Source organism: Lepidochelys kempii, chromosome 6 (assembly GCF_965140265.1).
Source record: "Lepidochelys kempii isolate rLepKem1 chromosome 6, rLepKem1.hap2, whole genome shotgun sequence".
Lineage (NCBI taxonomy): Eukaryota > Metazoa > Chordata > Testudines > Cheloniidae > Lepidochelys > Lepidochelys kempii.
Window position 1 is genome coordinate 118,201,028 of NC_133261.1, and position 18,780 is coordinate 118,219,807.

Here is an 18,780-nt window from a genome sequence, read left to right on the forward strand (position 1 = left end):
TCTTTAAAACTTAACTATCATTCAGACTAACTGAAGTATTGGATTAAAGCATGCTGATCTCATAGATGCTTGTGATGCAAGATGCTGCTGCAGATAGATTACTAAATATTTAAGACCTCTAAAGATAAACTAGCAGGATTATAAATCACTGAAAAATAAATAGCAAGCAGAATCTCTGCAAATGTCTTCTGGATACTGGCATATATACTTCATTCATTTTCTAATGAGAAATGTGAAAAGTTTTTATTATTAATTGCATACAAATTACCATGATTATTGTAACACAGGAGAAGTATTTATCCATTCACCTCTCAGAGGAACAATGCTGAATAAAGGAATTTATGCATGACACAACAACAATGCTGAACAAAGGAATTTCTGGATGCCATATAAGATGTTTGGCACTTAGAGAATGGAAGAAAATCAAAAGGAATATCATAAATTTTAATTGTAGGAAATCAAAATAACCTATTTGCTTGCCGAGTTCTCAGTATTGTTTTAGCAGGAACATTACTTTGGAAGTGTAAGCTCTCCTTACTATACATATCTGTATGTGCACACACCCCACCCCACCCAACTCCCACAGGTTTGCTGCAAAATTAACCACATTTGAAAATGGCTAATCAGTGACAGAGAACTCTGCAACCACCCTCAGGATGTGCTTTGAGTACTCAAAAGGGAAAAACAAACATGGTTTTATTACTTTTGGATAATAATGATTTTTTACTACTTTTGGAAAATAATGATTTGTATTTATCTAGACAGCTTTCCATATTGCCTTATTGTTTAATCTAGGGCTTTTTTTTTTTTTTTAAAGTTCTTAGCAAGCTGAAGGGCCTACTCACTTCAACTGGAGCTACAAGGGCTCAGCACTTCTTAGAATCAGGCCCTGAAAATGGTCACGTGACGATGTGGAGGCATTGTCAAAAACCGCCAGGGTATGTCTACACAGCAACTAGACACCAGCAGCTGGCTGGTGCTAGCTGACTTGGGCTCACAGCACTGTTTGTAGACATCTGGATTCAGGCTGGAGTCATAGCTCTGGAACCTTTCCACCTCGGATGGGCCTAGAGCCCAGGCTCCAGCCCTAGTCTAGACGTCTACACAGCCCCGACCCCCACGAACTCAAGTTAGCTGGCACGGGCCAGTTATGGGTGTCTAGCTGCTGTGCAGACATACCCCTAGTGCTAAATGCTCTGCTCTGATATGCAATTGTTTCAAAGTCAATAATACCACCACAATGCAAGGCACCTCCTTTTAATATCAGCATTCATCTTCTGACAACAGAATCAGAGCATTATTTAATTAGATAATGTAACTCCTGGTTTAAGTCTCAGCAAAAGTTTGTTAAACCTAAATATCTTCAGGGTAGTGTGTGTGAAATGCTACAAATTAATCTTGAATGCTTTTTTGCACTTCTCTTTGCTAACAGAAAACACACTACTCTTGGGTTTTTAAGACCTCACCATTATCATCAACTAAATAGGAGACTTATAATATTCTTACTGACATAAAAGGGTCAGGAGGGAGACGAGGAAGTGAGAATGTTGTTATTAAGGGTATTTCTACTATCTTTCCAGGGAAACATTGTATAAGCATGGAGCAAACATGGTAAATAAAAACAAACAAGGAAAAAATAGCAGACAAGGGAGAAAATCTTTGCTATCACAATAATGTATCTTGCAGAATCAAGTCTCCTAGGAATATCGAGGAATTTAAACAGGCCAGATCTCTCTATTTACACGTTTATTCTTAAATTTTGGCTCTTAAACCAAGGGCCAGAATAAACATCTGAACACTATAGACTCTCACTGTGCTTTCTCTATTTAGCTTCTGGGTCCTGTCCTCCACCTATCTTCTGTCCTCTCTTCACCAGTTCAGTCTCTCCCCCTTTCCCATCTTGAACGGACAGTTACCTGGCTCTCTTCCTCTCTCTGCTGCCACCCTCACTCCCTGATGGCAGTGATATTAGCTTCACATTTTTCCCCTGCTGCCGCCTCCAAGCTCCCCCTATTTCTCATCAAACACACATTCCTTCTCCTCCTCCAAAATACATGCATCAGGCTCTTCTCTTACCACTGTATTACTGAAGTACATCTCTAGCCCAACTCCTTCTGCTAGGGCTTTGATTCCTGGTACTCTCACTTCTTTCTCCTCCTAATGTCCTACCCTCAACCCTGGGGGACTTCATCCTCCATATTGAGGACTGTGCTGTTGCTTCCTTCTCACTCCTCCTAGCTGAGCCTGCCACCAGGGATCAACTCCCTCATTCAACTCACACCTTTGAGCTTGTCTTCACCAACAATACACAAACAAACACACACACACCACCCTAGTAGCTCATTCACAATCTTTGTTTCCGCTACCCTCCACATTTTGTTATCAATTGTAATGTTATGCCTAAACTTAGACTATGTTCTTTGTAGGCAGAACCATTAGAAATATATGAGACAAATTAGAAATGACTATGGATAGAAGAAAAGGAGTACTTGTGGCACCTTAGAGACTAACAAATTTATTTGAGCATAAGCTTTTGTGAGCTACAGCTTGCTTCATCGGAAGCTTATGCTCAAATAAATTTGTTAGTCTCTAAGGTGCCACAAGTACTCGTTTTCTTTTTGCGAATACAGACTAACACGGCTGCTACTCTGAAACTTATGCATAGAAGCAGTTCAAATGATTATCTGAAGCAGACTAATTAAACAGTTGAATATTGCAGATAGCACACACCAGTTTCTTCGTATACTTTACTTCTATCCAACAAGTTTGATTATTTTACTCAATAAAACAGGAGTTTTCATCACAGCCTTAAACATTTGCAAGGCCAGACCAGAAAACTGACATGCATATTTACTGTGAAGCTTTATATTTGTTTCAGAGTAACAGCCGTGTTAGTCTGTATTCGCAAAAAGAAAAGGAGGACTTGTGGCACCTTAGAGACTAACCAATTTATTTGAGCATGAGCTTTCGTGAGCTACAGCTCACTTCATCGGATGCATGCCGTGGAAACTGCAGCCTATATTTGTGTCATCAATTAACAATAAAAGCTTGGAATAAAACTAAAATAAAAGCTAATCAAACAAGCTAGCTGCCATAACAGATGGATACTATCTATTTTTTCATATCAAGTGGAAAAGCCAAAACTTCAGCATTTTAGTGTTATGTCTGTGACGATGAAGAAACCAACTTAGAAAGGAAGGACAAGAAATGTCAGAATTACATTAAGAATAGATGTCTGTGGCTGAAAGATTCATATGTGAATTCTGATTGATTCTTTCACACTATGATGGTTAATCCACACAGAAGCTGTCAGCTGATATGTGGTCTGCAAATACGGTTTCATTGTGGCATTGCATGAAAAATAAATAAAGTCAGAGCCCTAACGTTACTTTAGTCTCAAACAAGCGTTACAATATCTACACTGTCTGTACAGAAAGTTGCATAGACAGCCTCTAAGAGATATAAATGAACAATGGCAATACCTTTTCCCCATACTGTTTACAGTGCTGGCTATATTCCTACTGGCAGTAGATTTTCTTCTTGACAGCTTCTTGGTGTTGCTGCTGTCATCAGTGCTGTCGTCCTCTTTCTTTGGTGTGCTACTTCCTTTGCTGTTCAGGTCCTTTAGCACATTATAATTAATTTTACTTGAGATTTTCTTCTGTTCCAACATTTTTTCAATTGCCTCTCCTGCTGTGCTGGCTTGAATTGGCTCCCGCTTTTTTGCGGACTTCTTTGGCTTAATTAAAATATAAAATTAGTGATTTAGATACAATCAAAATAGTTTTAGCAGAACAGAAAGGTGATCTGCAGTGCTGCTGACTCTGGTGTTAGATGACCCAGTAGGCAGCACGGTTCACCTGGGGTCAGTACCAAGCCCATGCCCCAGTATGGTGTTCAGGGTATTGTACTGCTGCAGGTGCCAGGACTGGTACCAGCTGTAAAATGGAGATTCTGGCCATTTGAGGACATTGTAGAGTCCATGTCACTTTTTCCAGAGACAAGGTGTTCGCTTTTGTATCTTTTGCCAAATGCCACCACATGTCATTACAATTGCTCTACTAAATTAACCCATTAGTAACATTCTGCGTTGTTGCCAAAGAGAAACATAGCCTCTTTCTCAAATGTCATCTACAGGGGGGCAGGGTTGTTCCAATGAGAGGAGAGGGGCTCCCATAAAATTTTATAAAATTAGCCAAAAAGTAAATATACATTTCTCCCAAAATATTTGTTTAAAACTAGACCCATATTGGGTTACAACTCTCCCTATAGTTAATTTCTGCAAAGTGAGGATCAAAATTACCATAGGACTCTTGCTCCATGATTCAGTGAAGAAAGCCAACTGGATTACTGAGTTGGCGATCAGTGGGTAAATGGATTGGCATTAATGCTGGCCTCTGAGCAATTACAGGTTCCAGTTAGATGCTAAGCACTACAGTGATGTTCAGTTGGAGGCACTCTTGTGTGGGTCAAAAAGTTGCAAGTCAAAGTCTTTGACTGACACGGCAACCCAGAACTAGAGGTTGAGATGTTACACTCGAAGATCTTTCTGCCTCTATCTGGCAACTGTTCAGGTGAAGAGAGGTCCCATGTCCCCATTCTAAAAGAGTAGGGAATAACTTTGATGTCTTGCCCAACGTTTTCCTTCTCAGAAAAGTTTAACATCTAAATCAGCAGGTGTATTATGCATCATAGCTGTTCTATTTACTTTCATGGGTCAAATGCTACCTTGAAAATCCCAGGCACTTTGTTAATCAAGTTCTGGCCTGAAGTTGTCAGCAACAGAAGGGAGTCAGAGAAAAACTCAACCTTGTCAGAACAAAAAGGTGGGTGTTTGGGCTGTTTCTGTGCCAGAGGATTATGCACAGTTTTGAAAATGACTAGTGCAATGCCATTTGTATGAATGTAGCCTGAATGAGAAACTCTCAAGCATCAAACAGTCTTTCATTGTCTGGTTTACTTTTTATTGTTTAAGTATCTTGGGGGTGGGGACAATGGGAAACGGTGTCTTTTTCATTGGTGTGTTAAAAAAAGACTAATGGAAAACACACACCAAAAACTAATGTAGATTTTAGCTGCATGGGGAAAATTATGCACAGACTGCCTTGTCACTTGGTCAATTACACAAAATACTAATGCTGTAAATTGTGACTATGTGGCCAATTAGACTGCTTTAAACTGCTAAACTCAGAGAGGACAAGCCACTTGTTAACATAAATGTCACATGCTTTATGAAAGGTAGAACAATGACATTCCTTCAAGTTGCTGTAATGGAGATTTGTTCACCTCTTCTTCCAGAAACCATTACTGCAACAATATACAAAAGTGCTGCAGTTGTAGCAAACTCAGAACAAATACAACATGAATGCCTTTTCAAAAAATCAGGAACATTTTAAGAATAGTTTTTAAACAAAGTAATCACCGAGGATAGCAATCATAAATGCAACTGACCATACCATGCAAAAAAAATGGCCACAACTGCAATGCACACAAGTTCCCTACCTAAGAGAGTTCAGGGAGACTGTAAAGTAGAGTATTGGGCTAGAGAAGCAAACAATGCTCAGGCAGGAAAACGTTACAGTCACCATCTGAAAAGCAGTGCTGCAGCACAGTTTCATTAACATTTAGGGGTATGAGAAAAAGCTGAACTGAATTATTGCTTGGATTGCCCTCAGCATCTTCTAAACCACTGTAAGAGGAGTTTCCAGTAAATTTGCAAATGGACACTGTTAAGCACAAGCGGAATATTTAAGTTGTATACCTTGTGTTCCTTATAAATCCCAAGCTCCTTCTCTTTTGCTATTCTTGCTTCTTTCTCTGAAAGATGACAAAAAGATAGCCAGTAGGAAGGACAGGTATCAGATTGCTTTTTGAGACATATGACCAGAGAGAGCATTTCAGTTATTATGCTTCTTACCCTTTTGTTCCTTTAAATAATCCGCATTTTCTTTCATCCACAGTTCTGCTTTTATTTGAGCTTCCGTTTCATCAAGTATATACTAAAAACAAAATAAAGTTCATTTCTTTTCAGTTACTAACCTGAAAATTGTAGGCAAAAATATAGTAAAAAAAAAAAAAAAAATACAGGTAAGAGCAATTCACATTCACCTTATTTTTAGAACTAGATTAATGAAGGAAAGTTTGTTCAAGGGGCAATAATGGGATAGTAAAGAAAGAAGCGACAAACACTAGCTCGCACAATAAGTTAGTATTTTAGTCCTTCCACTTCGGAGATCTGAGTTCATCCAAATTATATTTTCAGTTCTACTCATTCAGTTTAGCTCAAGTCACTGGAGTTGTGTAGGGCAGGGGGACAGACCAGAATGTGGTCCAGAAACTGCAATATTAAAGTGGCATGATGAATCTCATCCTAGCTTTCGGTTATGCAGATTACAATGCCAATCCAATATTAGGTTCAGCACAACTAGTCTTTGTGTAACACTGGTTCCTGATTGCAGGTTGGGAATGAGGAACATTAGCAGAGCTCTGAGGAGAAACTGCAAACTATTACCAATCATCTGTTTAAGAACATTTTTTAAAAAAGTATTTTGTGGATTCATTAAAACAGTAGAGCCAAGCATTGTAAGTTATTAGCACTTAAAACTAATAACTAACAGCTTGATTCTCTAGCATTTTATGTCTTTTACCATTTCAGATTTTCTTCAAAATAAAACATACACTCAAGTAGTTTATGAGAAAAATAATTCAACTTTAATGAAACTGATGCAAGGAGTCGTCTTTCACATTGGGACAAACTTGGAAAAAAAACATTTGTTCTAATACCAGTTTACCTAGCCAATATTTTCTCTGTTTCATTTGTGTGTATTAAATTTGGGTCATAATAATGAACACACACTCACTCATAGCTGAACTATTCACCCTGCTTGCATCAGAGTTATGGCTTCACTGCATAGTCTAGCAGGAAGAGAAGATGGGTTTGTTCCTTCCCAGCTTCTGTTTAAATTATGGATCTATTCTGATGAGTAACTGAAATGGGCATGGAAGGGTTTTGTATTTACGGTTTCTGTTACTTCCATAGCACATTCACTCCTCTCCATATTCTTCCTAACTGCCTGCTTGGGAGACTCAGCCTGGGTGCTGAAAGTCAAGCGGGGCTCTTTCCTGATCATCCATCACCAAAAATAAAGATTCTGCAGATCAGATTATATTCTCAGCTACATGTATGCAACCCCATTGTTTTCAGTTATTTCGGGACACGAAGAGGAATTTATAGCACTGGGTTTTTGGTTTTTTTTTAACTGCAACTTTTATTTGTAAGCTTAGTATGGTCTAGTGGAGAGGGCACCAGCCTGGGAGTCAGGAGACCTGGATTCAGGCACCGACCTGCTGTGTGACCTTGAGCACGTCACTTCAGTGCTTTTGTTTCCCTTTCAGCCACCATTTGTCTATCTTGTATGTTTAAGCTGTGAGGCCGGAACTCTTTCACTGTTTGTACAGCACCTTACACAAGGGCATCCCTACCCTGGGCCTAAAGCTGGGAGAAAATTTTTGGCCCAAACTTTTGCCGTCTCTCCCCTGTCCCAAAAAAGGCAGATTTGGGTCACCTGAAACATTTCATGAATTCATGTCGATACTGGCAAAGTGTTTTAGTGAAAATGAATATCAAAACAGCTCCTTTTTCACATTATCAAAATGGACCATTTTGGTTTTTCAGGCAAGATTCACAAGGCGAGTTAGGCACCATTCACAAAACTGAGGAGGTGGTCATGCCCAATAGCCCAGAGGTTAGAGCACTCATCTGGGATGGGGGAGACCCATTTTGAATTCCTGCTCTGGAGTAGGGATTTGAACCCAGGCCTCCCTACTCCCAGGTGAGTGCCCTCACTACCATGTTACTAACAATTGTGGGATGGGGCTCACAATCTTTCCTGCTGAAGCTGTTTCACTTTGTATGAAATATTTGACTTGTCTGGGCCAGAGAGCGTGCGAGAGACTCTATAGCTCAGTAACCAGGGCACTCTCCTGGGAAAGGAGAGATCTAGGTACAAGGCCCTGCCCCAATGAATATTTAATTGTTTATACAAAGTGGAACAGCTCCAACAGGAGAGACTGAAAGACCCCCAACCCAGAATACACTATATCTTTGCAGCAGACCTAGGTTTGAATACCCACTCGGGAGCAGAGACTGGAACCCAGGTCTCTTGACCCTCATGTAGACACCCTACTCACTGGGCTACTGGCTTTAAAACGGGTGGCGGTACCACAACCCCTCCTCTACTTCATTTCCTTTGCTTTTATTTTTAAAATGTTTACAATGCCAAAAATCAAAACAAAATGTTTCGTTTGATCCAAAACAAAATATTTCTGAATGTTTTGACTAGTCACAAATTTTTTAAAAATTGGCTTCACTTTAACCCAAAACAAAGTTTCCCCCCCCCCCCCCAGTTTTCTGGAACTAACAGCTAACCAAAAAATCAGTTATTCACCCAGCTCTGCTACACTTTACTGTCATACAGGCAAATAAAATAAGCTGAGTAAGGGTTATGGAAATCATTGAGAGCCCAGAACACCATTTTACAGTCTTTTTCCAGGATAGCACCACACCTTGAACATATCTTCAGCGAGTAGCTACGTGATGCATTTAATACTAAATAAAACTTAAGGTCCTTCCTCTCTAAAATAAAATACATTTCCAATAACAATTACTCCAACATGATGAGAAATGGCAGCAGTAACAACATACTACGATTTTGTAATATCTTACAGGGAATGAGTTAGAGTGTAACAGATTGGCCACATGCATTAGTTTTGGTACCAGATTCCCATAACCCTGGGCATTAACTCCTGACCGTCTATATGCATTACAACCAAATTCCATCAAAGTGGGAGGTTGGGGCACAGGAAGATAAACCACATAAGAAAATATTTTTCTTCTAAGATGAGACTGTAGATAGATAGAATAAAAATCTCTCTTACCCTATCTATTTCAGTGTCATCAATTCCACTAAGATCTAGTTCACCATCTCCTGTATTTTCACCTAAATAAAAGCAATATAAATTTTAGTTAAGATGCATATTCATTGAACGTCCACTCCAATTCAAGTTCTGCTTTTAATTGTATCAGAAGTATAGTATTCGTTATAATTGGTTTGTTAACAAATAATCACCTTTCAGAGGATTACACCCCGCCACCTTTACAGAAGAGATGTACCACACTTTCCTATTGTTTTCATTGTGTGCGCGCACAAATTGTCACCACAGTTAATGAATTCTGACTATGCGCTCCAATCTAGCCCTTTCTCTACTAATTGCTTCACAGAGAAGAGCTAAAAATATTACAGTAATTTTCAGTAGACTTTTTTTTAAAAATTTGCAGCAGCAACAGATGTTTGCTATTAAGTTGATGAAATCACTGGAGTCAGATGATTTGATTTTTCTCTTGTCATCACAGGAATTTCTCCATCACAGTCAAATGGGCCATGAATCCTCTGCAAGTTATGATTAAGAAAATATTTTCTGTTATCAAAGAGGCAACGTGGTCTAGTGAATAGGGCACCAGGCTGGGAGCCACACTAGGGTTTTATTCCTGGCACTAACTCACCCACCATATAACCTTGTGTGTGACATGTAAACTTAGGTGCATTAGTTTTCCCATCTGTTAAATGGGGATTATAAAGTTTACCCACCTTTGGAAAGCACTTTGAGATCTATGAATAGAAAGAACTAATTAAGTGCCAATATTATCAGGTCTCTACTATAGAGTATGCACTACAAATTTATTTGTACTTTTGCTTAGGCTCTTATTTTTATTGACATCGTTTGAAAACATAACCACACTTTTATTATATCCATTAACCAGAACAACTAGACAAAACAGATTCCTAAACTAGGAATGACAGAATTTGCAGGGGCAGATCATTATAAAACACTCTGCAGAGAAAAAGTGGAATGTTAGTTATGTGCTCAAGGATTATGCTGGAGAAGGAAGATCATCCCCCCAAGTTTAATCAACTATGGGCAACTGATTATTTGACTAGTTTCCAATGTACTGTGTGGAAAATCAGACAGACAGTTTTATCATTCTGAGAGACAGCTTGCAGCAGCAAAATATAAAACAAAATGTTGAGGGCCAGTGTGGTCAAACACTTGAGTTTGACTCCCTAGACTGATCTCGAACTCCCAGACCTCCGGGTATTGAGAAGTGTAGAGAATGAACATCAGTACTAGAAGGAAGGGTGGCTGGATGGGTTTTGATGAAAGTTCCAGGCAGTTCTCTTTGATGAGATGGTAGGTTATCACAATACAGGGCCTTGAGAGTTGTGGGGAACGAAACAGTTAAAACAAACAAGGGTAGGAATCATCAGTGTTCCAGAAAGAGACAAAGAATCCCCTGAATAGAAAAAAAAACAAAACAAAAAACTAAACTGGCCACTTGTACTACATGAAATCAGTGACAGGAGCCCAAAGCAAATGGACAATTGTAAATTGATGAAGGGTGAGGTTTTCAAATTGGTATATGGAAGCCGCATGCCCAACTCCCATAGACTTTCAAAATGAGTTGGGCCCTTAACACTTTTATGCTTATTTGAAAATACTACCCTAAATAACCAAAATCAGGTGTTTCCTCCTTCATTTAAACCCTATATGAAGAGAGCTTTTCCCTCAATTAATAATAGTGATTTGGAAATTGTTGCCATCCCAAGCAATCTCATAACTTTGTGCTCTAACTTTCTTCTGAGACAGCCTCATAAATGAAAACTTTATGCTGCAGATGTTATGTAAATACAATGACTGGAAATGCCTCAAAAAAGGTTTCTTGCCACTATAATGTTGTGGCTTTGAACTTTATGATAAATTCAGCAAATGCTGCAAAGGTCATAGGTCTCAACATGTGAAAGTTTGACACCACAGCTTTAAAAATATTTAAAAACAATATTTTAAATTATTCCATACTAACATGTATAAACCTGCTTTTCGCCAGTTCACTGCATCATAGTACAAGAGTGAAATTTCAGCTGCAGAATCACAGAAACGTACGGTTGGAAGGGACATTAAAAGATTATCTAGTCCAGCCCCCTGCACTGAGGCAGGATCACCTAAACCTAGACAATCCTTGACAGCTGTTTGTCTAAGCTGTTCTCAGAAATCTCCAATGATGGGCCAGTCTCCTTGGGAAGCCTATTCCAGAGCTTAACTACCCACAGAGTTAGGAAGTTTTTCTTAACCTCTATCCTAAATCTCCCTTGCTACAGATTAAGCCCATCACTTGTTGTCCTACCTTCAGTGGAAAACAATTGATCCAAGTCATCTTTATAATGGTCCTTAACATATTTGAAGACTTCACAAGTTCCCCCCTCAGTCTTCTTTTCTCAAGACTAAACATGCCCAGTTTTTTTAACCTTTCCTCATAGGTCAGGTTTTCTAAACCTTGTATCGTTGTTCTCTCCTCTGGACTCTCTCCCCAATGTGTTCACATCTTTCTTAAAGATGTCCTAGAACTAAACAGAGTACTCCAGCTGAGGCCTCACCAGTGCCAAGCAGGGGGGAACAATTACCTCCCATGTCTTACATACCACACTCCTGGTAATACACCCCAGAATGATATTTGCCTTTTTTGCAAATGCATCAAATTGTTGATTTATATTCAAATTGTGATCCACTATAACCCCCAGATTCTCTTCAGCAGTACTATCACCTAGCCAGTTATTCCTCATTTTGTAGTTGTGCATTTGATTTTTCCTTCCTAAGTGAAGTACTTTGCATTTGTCTTTATTGAATTTCATCTTGCTGAATTCAGACCAATTCTCTTATTTGTCAAGGTCATTTTGAATTCTAATCGTGTCCTCCAAAGTGTTTGAAACTCCTCCCAGCTTGGTACTATCTGCAGATTTTACAAGCACACTGTCCACTCCATTATCTAAATCATGAAGGAAAACATTGAACAGTGCCGCATCCAAGACTAACCCACTATGTACTGATGCCAGCAGATATGCTCCCCAGTTTGACAGCAAATCACTGATAACTACTCTAAGTATAGTCTTTCAACTAGTTGTGCACCCACTTTCCAGTAATTTCATCTAGACCACATTTCCCTAATCTGCTTATGAGAATGTCATGTGGGACTGTGTCAAAAGCCTTCCTCAAGATGTATCATGTCTATAGCTTCCCCCTCAACCACTAAGCCAGCTACCCTGTAAAAGAAGGAAATTAGGTTGCTTTGGTATAATTTGCTCTTGACAAATCCATGCAAGCTATTCCTTATAACCCTATTCTCCATCAGGTACTTATAAAATATGTAAGTTTGTTCCAATATCTTTCCAGGCAGCAAAATTAGGCCGACTGGTCTATAATTCCCTGGGCCCTCGTTGTTTCCATTTTTAAAGATAGGTAATATGGTTGTTCTTCTCCAGTCCTCTAGGACCTCACCATCCTCCATGAATTCTTGAAGATAATTACTAACAGTTCTGACATTCCTTCAGCTTGTTTCTTAAGTACTACAGGATTAATTTCCTAACCGAATACATCTAACTTATCTAAATATTTTAACCTATTATTTCTCTATTTTGGCTTGCATTCCTTCCCCCTTGTTGTTAATATTAATTGTGCTAAGAATGTGGTCATAAGTCATCTTTTTAGAGAATACTGAAGCAAAATAAGCATTAAATGCCTTAGCTTTCTTGACATCATCTATTATTAGCTCTTCTTCCCCCCTAAGTAAAGGGCCTAGACTTTTCTTTGACTTTCTCTTGCTCCTTATGTATTTATAGCTATCCTGCCTACAAATGTCACTAAAATCCTTGTTCACAATAATGTAGGCCCAATTCTGCTCTCAGAGCAATTCCTTTGCAAGTCAGTAGGAGTTTGATCCATCAAGAGCAAAATCTACTATAATGTCTGAGCCACATCACTTCTTTAACCATACTGGGCACTCCCTCAAAATTTATCAACTTTTTATCCCTACTCCCCAATATGATATCAAAGGGTAGGGAGGACAGCAATACAGAATCATCCAACAATAAACAGAAAATAAAATTGTTCTGTTGCAACCTCTTCACAATATTCATGATGCTGGTATAAACTAAGGTAACAACATTAACTGGGATGACGATAAGTGAGTAGTTACTGTACTCCATCTTCCCAAGAGGCAGCAGCTATGTCAATGAGAGAAGCCCTCCCATTGACATAGTTCTGCCTGAGACTTGACTCCAGACTTATGTCAGTATAACTACGTCGCTCAGGGGTGTGGAAAATCCACATTCCTGAGCAATGCAGTTATACAGACCAAATCCCTGGTTTAGACCACTCTATGTCAACAGGGGGGCTTCTCCCGTCGATATAGCCTCTTGGGGAAGCGGAGTACCTATGCCGGTGGGAGACGCTCTCCTGTCAGCATAGATAGCATCTTCACTAAGCATTACAGCGGCACACTGCATTGGTGCCGCTGCAGCACTGTATGTGTAGACGAGCCCTTAGAAATGTGGTAAGTCACCACACAGTTGGTGTCCATTTCCTTACAGAATCCTAATTTGCCAGACTGAGAATGATAAAATTTCAGGCACTAGGTACAAATTCATGTTGTCGTTTTCAATATAAACTTGTTACAGAAGTAGATGCCAGTTGTTTTCATTCGTTCAATTAGTGACAGCGACAGAAAACTCATTTGACAACTGGTAAATTGCAGAGAAGACTCTGGAAGCAAGTTATCTACAAGAAGCATTACTTTATGCTGTGTAACAGTAGTACAGGGAATAAATGGAGGATACCCTCTCTGCCTACCAATAGTCCCTCTCCTGCCAATTTGGTAGGCATTCATTAAATGCAAAGAATTATTCAGAATAGGAGGCACATTCAAATTCCTAGCTTTACATTCTCCTTAAATAAAGTCTTTTGTTACAAAATACCATTATTAACCGTAACTTCAAAACAGAGAATAGCTATTCTGCTACAAAAATTCCATCGCAATCCCCTAAACACCAGTAGATCCTAAAAGCTGTAAACAGGCAGAGGGATAGCTCAGTGGTTTGAGCATTGCCCTGCTAAACCTAGGGTTGTGAGTTCAATCCTTGAGGGGGGCCATTTAGGGAACTGGGGCAAAAATTGGAGATTGGTCCTGCTTTGAGCAGGGGGTTGGACAAGATGACCTCCTGAGGTCCCTTCCAACCCTGATATTCTATGATTCATTTGTTGTGTTATGCTGCTTGCTCTAGGGCCCAGAAATTTGTTTGCCCCTTCCCCCTTTTTTTAAAATGTCAGGAAAGATTTTTCTCCAATGCTGAACTACTCAAAACGAACCTCTACATGATAATTTTCTCCTTTAATAAAAATAGTTGAAATAATTTATTTATTTATTTGGTAACGACAGATGTGAGCAACATCTGGTCCCAGATCTTCAGAAGTGAGTTAAAAGCAATGATGTGATTTGATCTGGTTCTTACAAGTTTGAGATTTCTTCTTTTAAGGGAAAACACTGCAGGGTACAGATAAAAACAGAGTTCTAAGTTTAAAAAAAACAGTTTATTATTTTTTAAGCTACAGAAAGTCTGTATTTACAGTAAACAGGAAAACAGCACAAGCAGAACTCTTCCTCTCCCTGCCTAATGTCTAGTGCAACCAGAAGGGAGATCACCACTTCCACAGCTTTCAATCATGGCTCTGAATCAATTACTGTTCTGAAACTTGAAACTGACAGTTACCCACCCAGTTCCCAGAACATAAAGATTTGTCAACAGCCTTTATGGTCCCTCCAACCTACTTTGATAGACATGAGGGTTATAAATATAGACATACTGGATTATGTTTGTAAATCTTTAGGATTATTTACCGTTACCCACAAATAATAAATGCACAACAAACCACTTACTAAAAAAGTCATACAGCACCTTCATAGGTGATTTTTTATTAGCCAAGAATACAGTTATTGGATATACAAAAAACTACAGTAAAAAGACAAAGGTTAAGAGCATTTTTTCCTCTTTCTAGTATAGGAGGAAAACAATTTATTGCACGGTCCAGATAAGAGGATTTCCTTACTGACAACAATGAAGACTGAGTGGTTCTCAGGAAATCCTCTGAGGCTTCTAGAGTGGAAGGCAACTTGATTCTCTTGTACTATACTGTAAAATACATCCTCAGTCACGTGGCTTTATAGTAGTCATAGAATTAAAGCACTTTAGCACAAAAAACTTAATTCATGCAACATTGCATTAGTGATCAGGCTCTCAATGCATTAGAAATACTTTATGTATAATAGGACAAAAACAACATGCTTACTCACAACAGGCATTTTCATGAAAACTAGATAAATACCAAACAAAGTAATTGGAGAACAAACACCAACATAAACTGAAATATCGGATAGAGGGATCAAACATCACAGTAGCAAGTAAAGCACCCTGCAAGAGAACCAAAGAACCCATCAGCATCGGAAGGCTAGTGGCCAAACGGGGTAGTGATGCTAAGGCAACTTCTAGAGCTTTAAAGAGCCACTGGCGAGAGAATAGCTTAGAGCAGGGATGATAACTGATGAATCTGGAAGGAAAGGGGGAAAGAAAACGGGAACCGATGAATTGCTGTGAAAAAGACTGGATTAATTGATGTGGGATGAGAAGCAATTTGGAGGGGAAGGGAATTTATGATGGGGGCTAGGGGAAGAGACGGATGATGGAGGGTGGGTGAATAGAACAGTGATTAAGCTTGTGGGTTGAACAGTGCATGGATGACAGAGTGGGTGTAGCTACCTGGTTTGGAACAGAAAGCTATGAAGTACAAAAGTAAGTATGGTGTAAAGAGTGCATATGAGAAAATCCTAGGGTAGGGACATGTGAGAATAAGCCCAAATCAAAACAAGGTATGTGCACGCAGTCTGACTGGACGAGAAGGAGCATGTTGCTGTTTATGGTAAAGTTGGGCTAGCTGATTTTTGAATGGGCTGACAACTTTTCTTGATAATTTTGCAAGGCAGATTTGCACTGTCAATGATTTCACTGCTGATCATTTTAAACGAATGTGCTTCTCCCACAGTCCCAATCCACTTCCCACATGTCTCTGGTAGCCAGAAAGGCCCAACTGTCCCCTAGCCAGTTGCCAAAACCTCCATCTTCTCCCAGTCAATTTAAACAAAGCTATTTATTGTCAACACAAAAGTCTGTCACAAATTGGAATGCAGAAATGCAGGAATAGAGCAAAACAAACGTCACAAGAAATATATTACTGATTTTGTTTCCAGATTTTAAATGAAACTGTTTATTTTTGACTATGCCTCGAACTACATACAAAATTTCAGTCTACTGCAGCTGAGTGCCAAATTTAGGCCCAACTGGCCACAAACTACATGAGGCCATGCAAACAATTTAAACATAAATTACACGTGTAACTTACTGATGCCTAATCAGAGCTAAGGAGTCCTGTTCACTGAGACTTCAGCCTCATAGCTGTCCAAGGGAAAGAAAACATACACACCACCACACCACAAACGGCATGCCACCTCCTCACAGGACCATTCCTGCTAACTATAGATGGCAGAATATAGCACAAATACAGGGTCACCATCTTGCAGAATGTTCTCACTAGTGCAAGGAGAGCAAACTTTAACAACTCTTACTATGAAATATCTCAGACCAAACACCTTACATTTGGACTGAAAAGAGAAGTCTCTGGAAAATGCCTTAAATGGGGCATTTTAAATTTTAAAAAAGGTCTAGTCTAACAAACTGGAGCACCCTCCACCTTCTAGAAGAGGAGAACAACTGAGCAGGGTAAGCCTGCCAGACCTCTCCCTACAAAGGAGCTGTCATAAATATAAAGGGAAGGGTAAACCCCTTTGAAATCCCTCCTGGCCAGGGGAAAGCTCCTCTCACCTGTAAAGGGTTAAGAAGCTAAAGGTAACCTCGCTGGCACCTGACCAAAATGACCAATGAGGAGACAAGATACTTTCAAAAGCTGGGAGGAGGGAGAGAAACAAAGGGTCTGTGTCTGTCTGTAGTCGTTTTGGCCGGGGACAGAACAGGAATGGAGTCTTAGAACTTTTAGTAAGTAATCTAGCTAGGTATGTGTTAGATTATGATTTCTTTAAATGGCTGAGAAAAGAATTGTGCTGAATAGAATAACTATTTCTGTCTGTGTATCTTTTTTGTAACTTAAGGTTTTGCCTAGAGGGGTTCTCTATGTTTTTGAATCTAATTACCCTGTAAGATATCTACCATCCTGATTTTACAGGGGGGATTTCTTTATTTCTATTTACTTCTATTTTTTATTAAAAGTCTTCTTGTAAAACACTGAATGCTTTTTCATTGTTTTCAGATCCAAGGGTTTGGGTCTGTGGTCACCTATGCAAATTGGTGAGGCTTTTTACCAAACCTTGTCCAGGAAGTGGGGTGCAAGGTTTTGGGAAGTATTTTGGGGGGAAGGACGCGTCCAAACAGCTCTTCCCCAGTAACCAGTATTAGTTTGGTGGTGGTAGCGGCCAGTCCAAGGATAACGGGGGTAATATTTTGTACCTTGGGGAAGTTTTGACCTAAGCTGGTAAAGATAAGCTTAGGAGGTTTTTCATGCAGGTCCCCACATCTGTACCCTAGAGTTCAGAGTGGGGGAGGAACCGTGACAGGAGCGAGATCACAAGAATTTTGCTTTCTTTCCATCTCAATATCCTGGTAGGTGTCACACACTGAGGGTGTAGCTGGTGTGACCTTGTGGTTGGAACAAGACGCTGACCTACTAGTCAGAGCAGAATCACAGAGCAAAACCAGAGGCATGGTTCAGAGACACGCCAATGATCGGAGCCAAGAGTCAGGAACCAGAACAGAACCAACGGGCAGAACCGGAGTCCTTGGGCAGGAAACAAGCCAGTGGTCAGAGCATGAGTTCTGAAGAATGGCATACAAGAATGTTGGAAAATGAGCCTTATCGGTTGGTTTGCATCCACTTTTTTAGACTCACCTTACTGTCATGTTACAGTACATTTGGTGTGGTTTAGTTTCTCTTAATAAACTGAGCTGTTCAGAATTCCGAATTAACCGCATGCTTGCAGAATTACAAATACATTTTTAAAATCAAGTATCTGAAAATCAATTCCTCACACAAAACATTCAAGTTCCGGGTAGCGTGCTGCTTCCTCAACAGTTGATTGACATCTCTGACTACTGCATTAGGCCCTTTCACATGGTGGTCACATATAAATTCTCCCATTGAGAGACTATGATTTTAAAAGTACATATTTAACAGTATTTCTGAGAAGTAATGGGTAAGTGGAAATGCTTTACCTGCATTTAGTCTTCTCTATTGAAGTTTTTAGTAAAGTAAACATTTACCCTGTCCTAAGGGTGCTTGCATCTGTAGACCATAACAATTGTGTTTTGTGAATAAGTTACAAGCGGCTGAAAAAAGCATTATTTGGACTGCCTCTGCCCATGCAAAAAAAAAAACAACAAAAAAAACCTATTTATGTTGTTTTGATTCACAGTTGTTAGGGAATCTAGTCAAAATGCAATTTTATGTATCAGATTAAAAGCTTGGGGCCCAATTCTAAGATGTTCATTGTGAGCAGATTCCTGAGCCTGCAAGATTGGGGGCCTTAGAAAAAAGTTGACTCTTGAGTGAGAATCCCTCACCTTCCATTTTTCCCCTCAAGAAAAATAGTTTTTAGATTCTTACTGTCTTATTGCTTTGAAATCAGCCTATAATAAAAAGTGCCATTCTGACTCTGCAGTTCTCTAGAAAGGGGAAGCCATGCATACTGAAATACACTGTTTACACACACACAATCCTAACAGAATGAATCCTTCTTTATGTCCCCAAAATAAATAGTTTCAAGTTAAAATCTCT

General features: G+C 39.4%; 1 protein-coding gene across 6 annotated transcripts in view; it reads right to left on the minus strand.

Moving 5' to 3' along the window:
• BRF1 (BRF1 general transcription factor IIIB subunit) overlaps positions 1–18,780 on the minus strand; it is a 237,048-nt gene that overhangs the window by 53,740 nt on the left and 164,528 nt on the right. For 3 of the 6 annotated variants that reach the window (XR_012159588.1, XM_073349847.1, XM_073349850.1), the window contains exons 12-16: positions 9,648–9,668; positions 8,938–8,999; positions 5,918–5,999; positions 5,762–5,817; positions 3,483–3,739 (exon numbers count right to left, since the gene is read on the minus strand). Coding sequence is in view for 5 of the 6 variants with exons in the window: in XM_073349847.1 (XP_073205948.1) it covers positions 3,483–3,739; positions 5,762–5,817; positions 5,918–5,999; positions 8,938–8,999; positions 9,648–9,668 (478 nt within the window). In the remaining variant the exon portion in view is untranslated. Of the gene's footprint in view, positions 1–3,482; positions 3,740–4,305; positions 4,601–5,761; positions 5,818–5,917; positions 6,000–8,937; positions 9,000–9,647; positions 9,669–18,780 lie in introns of those variants that run through there. The other 3 variants (XM_073349852.1, XM_073349848.1, XM_073349851.1) reach the window with 3 other exon arrangements.